Genomic DNA, 12311 nt, shown 5'->3' with positions numbered 1-12311 from the left:
TAATTTTCATAGAGTACATTACTTTTTACCTTTCTCACCAGCCCTAACTTATGTAGCTTCCACATACCTTAACTATGTATTTTCTTCTTAGACTGAGCATATTTGCTTGTTTTAAAATTAAATCCCTAATATACTTTCCCTTCATCACAATAACTTCCTTTTCACTGTCATTCATTGTTCAATCCAGAGATTCATTTTACAGTTTTGTGTCATGCAATTAATTGGATGACAAACCAATATTACCTATATTTTCTCTATCTCCTTTATAATTTTTAAATCACCACCCAAACTCTCTTTTCAATCTCCCATAGCGTTTAAGTCACCATAAAGACCAAATGTCTGATTTTCAGACGAACTTTCCATTTCTCTTTAAAGTCCTGTCCTCCACAGTATTTGCTTGTTTTGAATAGCAAGTGCTCTTGACATAGGCTCTATATAATATCTGCTTAATTCTATCTACTTATGCTCTCTATATTATGTATTATAATATAGATATATATTATACCTACCTATGTAACTCAGGAATGCTGTCTGCTCCGCTGTTAATGGTTACTCCACTTACAGATTGCAATCCCCAAAACGATAAACTCAATGGGACCCGAAAGACCCAAAAGACATCATTCACTTCACCCAGTTTACTCACAGAGCTTTTTGTTCTGCTTTGTTTGCTCAGAGATTAACCCAAAATATTTTGGATCTTTCCACATTGTTTATATCACAAGGACAACCTCTAAACTAAACATAAGCCATTTTCTTGCCTCTCTTGATGGCCACATTTGAAGATTAAAGACCAGTGGGGCTGGGTACCTGGCTTACACCTGTAATCCCAGCACTTTGGGAGGCCGAGGTGGGTGGATCACCTGAGGTCAGGAGTTCAAAACGCAGACTGACCAAGTTGGTTAAACCCTGTCTCTACTAAAAAGAGAAAAAAATTCGCCAGGCATGGTGGCAGACACCTGCAATGCAGCTACTCAGGAGGCTGAGGCAGAATCACCTGAATCTGGGAGATGGAGGTTGCAGTGAGCAGAGATGGCATCACTTGCACTCCAGCCTGGGCAACACAGTGAGACTCCATCTCAAAAAAAAAAAAAAAATGGCCCGCAGGATATCTGACACCTCCTTTGTCATCAGCAGACATTATTTTGCCATGGCCTTTCAAGCCCAGGATGTGGGGAATGTTGGCAAAGACACTCTAAGGAGAGCACACTGCATTGAAATACCTTTCTAAGGCCATTAAACATGTGCTATGGTGAGTGTTGGCTGAAGAAATGTGTTAGGCATGGAAGGGAAAATGTGGCTAGCATAATAATCCTGCTGGTTCTGGTCGGGCGCAGTGGCTCACGCCTGTAATCCCAGCACTTTGGGAGGCTGATGCGGGCGGATCACAAGGTCAGGAGATCGAGACCATCCTGGCTAACACGGTGAAACCTCGTCTCTACTGAAAATACAAAAAATTAGCCGGGCATGGTGGTGGGCACCTGTAGTTCCAGCTACTTGGGAGGCTGAGGCAGGAGAATGGCATGAACCCCGGGAAGGCAGAACTTGCAGTGAGCTGAGATCGTGCCACTGCACTCCAGCCTGGGCGACAGAGCAAGACTCCGTCTCAAAAAAAAAAAAACCTCTGCTGGTTCTTCCACCTCCACGAGAAATCACCCAGAATGTTTTCTAACAGGCAGCATCAGAGGACAAGGCAATACCCACCGCTGTATGAACTGGGCCGCCTCCACCGTTAGCCTCTGGGTGAGATTGTCGTAGGACATGGGCTGTTGAATGATCTCATAGTTCCTCATCATGAAGCAGTTCAGGGGCCTGAAGTAATGAAGGAAGCCCAAGAAAAGGGTCAGGATTAGGGCTGCTAGGAAGAGAAGGCTGAAAAAAATGCCTAGAGGCATGCGGAGTAGCCCCAGACAATTGAGTGCAGCGAAGGTAAGGAGGGTGACCCCGATGATCTGCAGGGGGATGAAGACCAGCCTCTTGAAGCCTGTGGTGAAGACGCTGCCCTCTCCGGGCTTGCAGTCTCTCAGATTGGTCAAGGAGATCCCATAGAAATAATTGAAGCCGTGATGTAAAGGGTGGTGACAGAAGTCAGTCTTGCTGTGACAGCTCATTCCAAGGTGCCATTTCCCTGAGAAGACAAATGGGGGATCACTTCAGTCCCAATAAACACACTGATTCAAATCCAAGCTTCTGTTCCCACGCACTGAAAAGGAGGCTCTGACTATTTCATGAAGCTAGCCTTCCCGCTCATAGGACCCTAGAGTTTTTCACTTTTTTTTCCCACAAACGCTAAGGTATTACCTACTCACTCTACCAGAAAATAAGAACTAATTTAGCTATTACAATAAAACAAAACAAAAAAACAAAATCTCAACCAGATAAAAATCCTCTACTCACTCTACCAAGAAATACGAACTAATTTAGTGATTTCAACAAAACAAAACAAAACAACAACCACAAAAACCCCAATCAGATAAAAATCCAAAAAGAAAACTAGCTAACATCTTTAATAGACAGGAAACCACACTTTAAAGAAAAACAGAAGTTTTTTTTTTTCTTTTTCCTGGTCAGATGCTTTTCTGAGCTAGGCCCTTAAAATTAAAGTTTTAGAAGCAACTTAATTTTGTTCCTTGAATGTTAAAAGTGGAAATGAATCCTTACTTCAGAACCTAGCCCTGAGGCATGAGGAAATAACACTCAGTAACTCAGCAATTATTTTAAGCACCTCTGAAAATTTCTTATAAAATGTTAATTAGATCACTAAATTAATGAGTGCCTTACAAAAGAAAAAAAATGATAGTTTTTTAACAAGATTTTGGAAGAAAGGAAAGGGTCATTTTGCTCCTCTGAGATTTGCTAGGATTCATTTTATGGCCTGCTTAGATTCAAGCTCTTCATGCAAACAGGAAGGCTTCAATCCTATCTACAGGATAAAATCAGTGGGTGTGTCAACCAAGACAAATTCTGACATAATTTTATATTGGAAAGTAAAATGAAAATCTTTATCAATAGCATGGTGTGTATAGTTTTGTACATTCTCTCTATGTATATGTCTATCTTTCATTTGTCCCATCTATCATCTATTTCATCCATCCAATTGCCTCATTATCTATCTATCCATGCTATGTCATTTTTATCTCCCTGCATCTATTTATCTATAACATCTATCTATCTATCTATCTATCTATCTATCTATCTATCTATCCGTCATATCTATCATCATCTATTTCATGCATCCATCCATCCCATCTACCTCATCTTTGTCCCTCTCTGCATCTATCTATCTATCTATCTATCTATCTATCTATCTATCTATCTATCTATCTATCTATCTATCTAATCTATTTTTCTATTTCACTATCTATCTATCTAGCTAGTTAGTTATCATCTATTCCACCCATCCATCCATCCATCCATCCATCCATCCATCCATCCATCCATCCCATCTATCTCACCTTTGTCTCTCTCTCCATCTATCTATCTATCTATCTATCTAGCTAGCTAGCTAGCTAGCTAGCTAGCTATTTCTCTACCTATTATCTATCTGTCCAACCATTCATCAATGCTTTCTTCCATCTATCCATTCATCCATTCATCCATCTATCATTAGGTATCATCTAAGTATCTATTTATCTATACACACACACAACACACACACACACAACACACACATACACACGCACAAACACACAACACACACACACACACATCTATACATTTGAGTAGTCCAGATAGACTCATTGTGTTTTAGCCTACAAATGAAATCATTTTGTTCCCATTTAAAGTTGTGCAAAGTGTACCAGCAATGTCATCCCTAAGATAACTGTCATGATGTCCTCTCCCGCTCTTTTGCTAACTTTGTCCAAGTCCTCCCTGCCGTTCCCATACCTATAGATGGTTCCCATCCCATAGATGCCCATACCTATCAGTGCTGTTGAATAACCTTGATCCTTCAGAAGCTTAGCAAAGGTAATCTCATTGGTGGGAAGTCCTCCCGAAGAGGCTGTGAAGAGGAAAACTCCAGTGCGGGACCAAGATGCCATTCCTGAACGAGGAAAAAAATCAACCCTTAGGAACCAGGAGATACCTGGAGGTGGGAGGCTGTCCCGAAGGAGACCACAGCCCCTGCGATGCAGATAGGAGGTTACCTGATCGGACAGGGTACCGGCCAGTCATGAAGGCTGCCCTGCTTGGTGTGCACAGGGGTGATGCTGCCAGGTGCTGAGTGAGTTTCACTCCCCCACTGGCCAACCGGTCGATATTGGGAGTCCTGGAACAAAAGAATCATGGCATTTGTGATCATTTTCACTTAATGTTCATGGATTTATTTTTGAGACAGGATCTCACTCTATCACCCAGGCTAGAGTGCAGTTGCGCGATCTCGGCTCACTGCAATCTCCACCTCTCGTGTTCAAGCAATTCTCTCATCTCAGCCTTGTGAGTAGCTGGGACTACAGGCACGCACAACCATGCCTGGCTAATTTTTGTATTTTTTTGGTAGACGCAGGGTTTCACCATGTTGGCCAGGCTGGTCTCAAACTCCTGACCCCAAGTGATCTGCCCACCTCGGCCTCCCAAAGTGCTGGGATTATAGGCATGAGCCACTGTGGCCAGCTCTGTGATAATTTTCAAAATGAAACTGTCTGTGGCTCTTTATAGTGGGAAACTTCTCAATGAGCAAGGGCGAGTCTGGGGTTATGTGGGAGAGAGGCAAGATGAGAGGCAGGGGAGGTGGTGAAGAAGTGATACAGAATCAAGACTCAAGCTGCAACAAAACCATGGAGATGTGTGAATGATGCAGGTGGGGCATCCCCAGAAGGTCCATTCATGCTACAGAGGGCTCTGAGCTCCTGGTCTCACTAACCCTGAATTAGAAGAGAGAAACCAAGTCTTCAAAATAGGATACTGCAGGGAGGGAAAGAAGGGGTGAATGAAGATGAGGCTTCACTCTTCTCCCATCCACATCTCCCAAGTTACCTCTGTGTCACCAAAGAAGAAATCTCCATGGTCAATCTGACTCCCCTCTCTTCCCAACCACAGCCAAAGGGAATTCCACAAACAGCTTTAATGAGCCCCTGCCTAATTTCCACATGCCCCCAGGGACAGGGAATAATCAGACTCCATGTGCCTCAACCAGTGAGCATCAACAAATGGGTTAATATCCTCCAGGGAAAAGGCACAAATACTACAGTGAAGAAACTAGATGCTGTGACTCCCAAATACCCTTTGTTGGCTTATATTTTTATGCTTAATAAAGTCTTATTTATGAGTTCACTTGTAGAGTGATACCTTTTGCAAGATAAGCCATCCTGATGCCTTTCTCTATGAATGGATTGGCTGATCATTTCGGGAAGTCATTTAGCAATTAATATCTTTTAGTTTTTGGACCATACCAAGCTATACCCCACAAGATATATCCCATGTCCTCCACCAGGAATCCAGGTCCCTTCTTCCCTGCCTGGCTTATCATCTGCCATCCTTCAGTTCCAGGTACAGATGGAATTCTCATGAGCCTCCAGCACCCTTCCTTGTTTATGCAAGGGGATTGACCTATATTTGGAACAGTAGTCCATACTCCACCAGACCAGCAGCTTCCTCACTGTAAAGCAATGGCATGGCTAATTGTGCTCCCCTTCAAGATGGCTGCCTGTAGGATGGGAGTATACATCTTGTTCATTGGTCTCATGGCTTCCCTAGACCAATGCCCTTACAGAGTAGTACTGCAGTGATGCATAGCTTGAAGGAGGAAATAATTTCATTGCATCTGTAATGTCAAACTAGTGATCATTTATTAATTTAGTGAATGTGTTTAATTACAAATAATTCTATTTTGCTTTTTTCTTAAAGGGTAAGATGCTTAGAAGACAGAGACTGTTTTTGCATTTGAATTAAATCTCCTAGTATCTATATTGGCCTACAAAAAAAAAGTGACTATTTTGGGGTGTGATATTACAAAATATAAAAATGAGAAATGTAATTCAGAAATAATGGGACTCTAATATAGAGACCAAGGCAGATTTAGGGTAGATATTGCCATGGATTCTTCCATGGGGCCTTATAGACATTTTTTCTTTTGATAACTGGTAAAGATTTAACCTTAAAGACTTGATTTTAACTTTTTAATTAAGACATCTTGGTAGGAACAGTTATCTATTATCTTAATATATCTTAGGAATATATAATATTAAAGAAATAGATAAAATGAAAAAGCTGCATAAAATCATGATGCTGATAAGAAAAACTAAATTAATAAGATCTATATCACAAATGTATAAAGTGATCTGTAAACATTTTACAAAAGTAGGCAAAAGGTGGGACACTTAAAGTGCCCTCTTAAAATTGCAGATCTTATCCTTGCATATGCTTTTTAAAAATTTAAGCAATGTCATAGGTCAATATACTCTTAAAAAAATAAAAAGCAACATTTGATGCAAAGTTTCAGATTGAAAGTGAGATACATTTGGCTATGTGTTGTGGGAAAGATTTTCCTTAATATAATAATCTATTTAATTTTTGTTTGGTCTGATATGTAATGATGAAATATACTTTCCAAGATTTCTCTTGTTAAGAAGAAGATGAGGAGTAAGAGAATGGCATGAAAAAAAAAATCAGTGTCCCATGGCACTTGGCAATGGGTCCATTCCTGGCTTCAGGTATTGTATTTAGTATTCATATATCCTACAAGAAAGTTCTGGTCCAGTGCAGTGGCTCACGCCTGTAATCCCAGCACTTTGGGAGGCTGAGGCGGGTGGATCACGAAGTCGGGAGTTTGAGACCAGCCTGGCCAACATAGTGAAACCCCATGTCTTCTAAAAATATAAAAAATTAGCCAGGCATGGCGGCACACGCCTATAGTCCCAGCTACTCGAGAGGCTGAGGGAGGAGAATGGCTTCAACCTAGGAGGCAGAGGTTGCAGTGATTCCCAAGATCGTGCCACCGCACTGCAGCCTGGGTGACAGTGTGAGACTACTTCTCAAAAAAAAAAAAAAAGAAAAAAGAAAGTTCTGGTAGAAGCAGACACCTACATGTCAGTGTATCTACATGAAGCCAGGCATGGTTTGGAGGGTTTTGAACGTTTCTACATGTTCTGTGCTCTGTAGATCAACATTAACAATGCCGGGGACTGTTGCCTATGAATACAGCCATGTGTTTACTGAGGAGCTGCATTACCAACCTGAGAGTTTTGTTCCCATAGCACCCAGGATCTCCAATGCCGAGGTCGTCAGCCATCACCAGGATGATGTTCGGCCTTGATGCTGTGTGGCTCTCGGCTTCCCAGAGAAAGAACAGTAGGAGGAAAGGGATCTTCATCTTTCTGTAAACGACAAGGACACAAAAAGGAACTGAAAGATGCCGGCTCGAGACAAGGTTTTGCTCTGTTGCCCAGGCTGGGGTGAAGTGGTTAGGTCTTAGTTCACTACAACCTTGAAGTCTTGGGTTCAAGCAATCCTCCTGCCTCAGCTTCCCAAGTACTTGGGACTATAGGCATGTGTCACCATACTCAGCTAATTTTTGTGGTTTTTGTAGAGATAAGGTCTTGCTATGTTGCCCAGGCTGGTCCCGAACTTCTGGGCACAAACAATCCTCCTGCCTCACCCTTGTAAAGTGCTAAGATTACAGGCCTGAACCACTGTGCCTTTCTAAGGCACTGTAACTTTCTAAGGAAACATAGAAACCTCTCAAAACTCAGTGTATGGGGTCAACAGCCTGGGGCAGCTCTTTGTGCTGGAAAACGTACAGAGGGAAGAGAATTCATCCATCATCCATGTCTGCCATCCCAACACTCTCTCACCTCACTGCATTTCATTCCTTGTGAGAATAACAGGTGAAGGAATCTTTGGGGAGGATGGCGGCTTGAACACACACACAGTGTCTTGCTTGTATGGAGGTCTGTGTACGTGTTCCAGCAGCCTGCTTCCTTTGAGTTCTACCCCCTCTTGTTGAGGAGGATGTGGGCTTTCTACTTCATTTTGCTGTTTGCCTCTCTTCTCACTCTTGCGGTTTTGCTGCCCCACCCTGCAACAGCTTCTCCATTTAGAACCAGAGCTTATGTTGGCAACAAATATGAGGAGGTTGCTCAACAGGTTTCCCAGCCAGAGAGAGGCCTAGCTTGGTTCCCTGGAAGGGAAGGTGGCAGGTAGGTGTGCAGTGTGGTAGCCTGAGGTCTTACTTACTCAATATCAATGTCCTTCTAGTCTTCACATCGGCAGTAGTAGGCAACACCTCTCCCAGCTCCTGGTTCACAGCCTTGAGCCAGGTTCTTACTCTCAAACACTTCCAGAACCAAGTCTCTGCGGCTCTGACCCTGACATCAGGAGACAGAACTCACTACTTTCTCTTGCTGTTTCTCATCTGCCTGGGGAGAAATTTTTATCCTTTATTTTCTCACCGGCCCAGGAAGAAATTTTATGACCTTTATTCTAGGTGGGGGGTCAGGGGTAGGTGTTAATCATATCAGTTCTCTGAATCTTAGTTTTCTTAACTGTAAAGTGAAAGAAATTGAACAATTTTTTTGTTCTATTAAATAATTTTATTTTTATTTAAAAAAAATTTGAGACAGGGTTCTGGTTCTGTTGCCCAGGTTGGAGTGCAATGGTGTGATTATAACTTACTGCAGCCTCCAACTCCTGGGCTCAAGTGATTCTCCCATCTCAGCCTCCTGAGCAGCTAGAACTAGACAGGTGCACACTGCCATACCTGGGTAATATTTTTTTTGTTTTTATTTTCTAGAGGCAAGGGTCTTACTATGTTACCCAAGCTGGTCTTGAACTTTTGGGTTCAAGTGATCCTCCCACATCAGTCTCCTGAGTAGCTGGGATGATGGTGAGGACCACCCGGCCTGGCAATTTCTTTCTTTCCAATGTTCACTGAGGAGATAGGGTCTCACTATGTTGCCCAGGCTGGTCTCAAACTACTGGGCTCAAGTGATCCTCCTGCCTTGGCCTCTCAAAGCACTGGAATTATAGGCATAAGCCACCATACACTGCCTAATTTTATTTACTTTTAATTTTTAAAAATGTGTATAGAATTAGGGGGTGCAGTGCAGATGTCTTACATGCATCTAGCGTAGTGGTGGAGTCTGGGCTTTTAGTGTACCTAACTGTTCTCTCCTGACACTGTACCCTCATTGCCGTGTATCTGGGAGCACTGACAATCCAATGTGTGAACTGGCGTGTGAGCTTGACCTCACTCTGCATCTGCTTTTGCCCTCACACCAGCCTTGGTGCATGCAGACAGCTCCCCCAGAGTCACTGAGGACACTGGGCATCAAGGCCAGTGCACACAGTGTGGCAGAATCTCTCCCCTGGCTTTCCAGCAACACCTGTCAGAGTGAGCCATTCCCTTGCTCAGGAATGTGCTCCTCTTTGAACACACTCCCTGAGGTTACTATTGTGTCCCTCTTTCTTCTCAGTCTCTATTTGCTGGTTCTTCCCCATTCATGGACCTCAGAATCAGGATCACACCCCACATAATTACAGAGGCTGGATGGGAGATGGGAAATGGCCTGAGTTTAGCCATTGATATGGGGAGGGAGCTTTGCCAGCCGAGAGCTTGCACCCCTCCTAAAGGATGTCACCCTTGTAGCAACTTCCAATTTTTAACGAGAAGACAGACACACAGATTTGCATGTGCAGTTATATGACCATCAATTTAATAATTTAAACAAATGTGTAGGCTAACTGGGTGCAAAACACTCAAAGAAACAATCAAACAACGACTAAACTTATTTCCTGGCCTGGCGCCACTTCTGAGTGTCCATTGTCCAGTCTGCACTTTAAATGTTGTGAGCCTCAAGACACTTTCTGCTTTCCTGATCTCCTCCCTACCTTTATGAAATACACATGCTGTCTTGGTGAGATTAAATACCAAATGAATGCTTAGAAACACCTAGGTTTTATGTCCAGAGAGACTGTATGCCCAAATACTGAATTAAGATCTCCATACAGACATGTATCTGGTATCTTGAATTTAACATGTTCAAACAGAGATCATGAATATGTAAAAATCACCGTGCTATTATTATGTAAAACCATTTTTGCCATTGAGTCTAAAGGCCCCCAATTCGGTTTAATCTGGTTAAATGCTAAATACAGATAAAGCTGATGCAAAGTAACTTCTTACTGAATTCCTCAAATAAGACTGCATGAAATAATCCAGTTATACAATGCCATCATGCCAAAGACCTTGTCTATCTTAATGCTTAAGCTAATATTTATGCTTGGAAAGAAATGAGAAATTGCCTGTTTCTTTTCTTTCCTTTTTTTTTTTTTTTTTTTTAAAGCATGGTTTAAGACTATGGGCTTTACACAACCAAAAGCTGGCATGAACTTAGAGGCTGGCTTGAGAGCAAATCACAACATTCAGATAATATAACTTCAGTTTGAAAAGCTCTTGCAAATCATGCATCCCAATTCTCTTATTTTCAGATGGGGAAACAAAGACTCAGAGAGATTGGCTGGTAATGGTGGCTCACACCAATAATCCCAGTGCTTTGGGAGGCTGAGGAGGGAAGATTGGCGGAGGTCAGGAGTTTGAGACCAGCCTGGGAAATATGTAAGTTCCTATCTCTACAAAAAAATTTAAAATTTTTCTGGGCGTGGTGGTGCATGTCTGTAGTTCCGGCTACTTGAGAGGCTGAGGCAGGAGAATTGCTTGAGCCCAGGAGTTCGAGACTGCAGCGAGCTCTGATGGCGCCATTGTACTCCAGCCTGGTTGACAGAGTGAGACTCCTTCTAATTAATTAATCAATTAAATAAAGAATACAGACTTTCTACAACCAAAACCTGGCATGAATGTAAAGCCTGTCTTGAGATCATATAACAACATCCATATAATATTCAGGTAATATAATATCAGTTAGAAAAGACCAGGCAAATCATGTATCCCAATTCTCTTACTTTCAGGAGAGAAAACAAAGACCCAGAGAGATTCAATGAATTGCCCTAGTCATACTCATAGCAAGCTGTGGTTTCTAGACTAGCACCCAGGACTCCTTATGGCTCTTCTCTCTCAGATTGTCCCTGGAACCCAGTATTTCTAGGGTTTTTCAGCATTCCACATGGTGGAGACTTCAGTGCTTTTCTAATTACTCGAGCAGTTCCCTTGGCTACTGAATAATGCCTGTCATTTCCCAGGGCTCTGTAGTGATGCCTCCTGCTCCTGCTGATAGAAACAGGTCTTGCCTAAAGGACCTCACAACCACTGCCCACCCAGTCTGAGTCCCACCACTGGTGGCTGATGATAAGGATACTGAGCTCCGTCTCATGGGCTCCAGGATTTAACACTGCTAAAGCCCCTCCTGCTGCCAGCTGGTTGGCTCCTGTACTGGTCACTCCTGAAGCTGCCAGTTATATGCTGCTGATGCCCTAAGCTCCTAACATTCCATGTAGATTTCAGTAAAAGCACACTTCACTTTTTTCCCCCTTCGATTAACCTACTACTGCTTGGAACCTGAGAATTAGGTAGACTTCCCTGCTGAGTGATTGATGGACATGGGTCTGAATGTCAACCCATTTTTCTAATGCAGGCTCCCTGGCTGTGACCCATATTGCTTCTCGGCCTAAACTTGGAACGAATCCCTTCCCAACAGGCTTCTTTATCTCAGTAAAACAGACTTTTGTGGGGCTTCCACCTTGGGTCTGAAGACATGTCTGTATCCTGGATAGAATACACCTTAGGCATAGGTTGGGCTGACAACTATAAATGCATGCTATATGCCAATTATGTCTATAAAAATAAGCTTTGTTCCCATTAAAAATGGGTGGTAATTATTTTTTTAAAGAAGTTCTCCATCCCAGGGGAATTTGGAATGATTATTTAATAGATACAGAGTTTCAGTTTTGCAAGATGAAAATGATTCTAGAGATGGATAGTGGTGATGGCTGCAAAACAGTGTGAACATACTTAATTCCACTTAAAAATGGTTAAGATGGAAAATTTTATGTTATGTGTATTTTGTCACAATTATAAATAGAAATAAATCAAAAAAACAAGTTAAGAAAAGTTCTTATAATGTTAAATTTGAAATGGAAATAATAAAATGAACTTATTAGTTAAAATAATGCAATCCTTTCTCTGACCCACTGGTATTCAGTGAGGCCATGTATCTTGCATTGGCCTTACAGAGACCACAGTATACTTGTTCTGCCTTGATTTGGAGCTCAACCATGTTGATTTGTCTTAGCCAATGGGATGCTATCAGATATGAGAGAAACAGAGATGTTATGCTTGCATGTTTAGCTTGGTCCTGTTGTACTTTTGCCATCACCACAAGAAGCTCTTTCTCTAGTATGTGCTACCTCCCTTTCAGCCT

The 12311-nt window shown here is 42.2% G+C and overlaps 1 protein-coding gene across 6 annotated transcripts in view; it reads right to left on the bottom strand.

Annotated features, from left to right (window-relative positions):
* Positions 1-12311, bottom strand: part of STS (steroid sulfatase) — a 292612-nt gene that overhangs the window by 179596 nt on the left and 100705 nt on the right. For 5 of the 6 annotated variants that reach the window (XM_050777487.1, XM_050777490.1, XM_050777485.1 and 2 more), the window contains 4 exons: positions 7173-7313; positions 4146-4267; positions 3920-4042; positions 1702-2125 (listed from right to left, as the gene is read on the bottom strand). In XM_050777487.1, coding sequence (XP_050633444.1) covers positions 1702-2125; positions 3920-4042; positions 4146-4267; positions 7173-7313 — 810 coding nt within the window. Of the gene's footprint in view, positions 1-1701; positions 2126-3919; positions 4043-4145; positions 4268-7172; positions 7314-7790; positions 8265-12311 lie in introns of those variants that run through there. The other variant, XM_050777489.1, reaches the window with a different exon arrangement.

The sequence above is a fragment of the Macaca thibetana genome, chromosome X, assembly GCF_024542745.1.
Source record: "Macaca thibetana thibetana isolate TM-01 chromosome X, ASM2454274v1, whole genome shotgun sequence".
Taxonomy (NCBI): domain Eukaryota; kingdom Metazoa; phylum Chordata; class Mammalia; order Primates; family Cercopithecidae; genus Macaca; species Macaca thibetana.
This window is presented reverse-complemented; position numbering and strand designations above follow the sequence as displayed.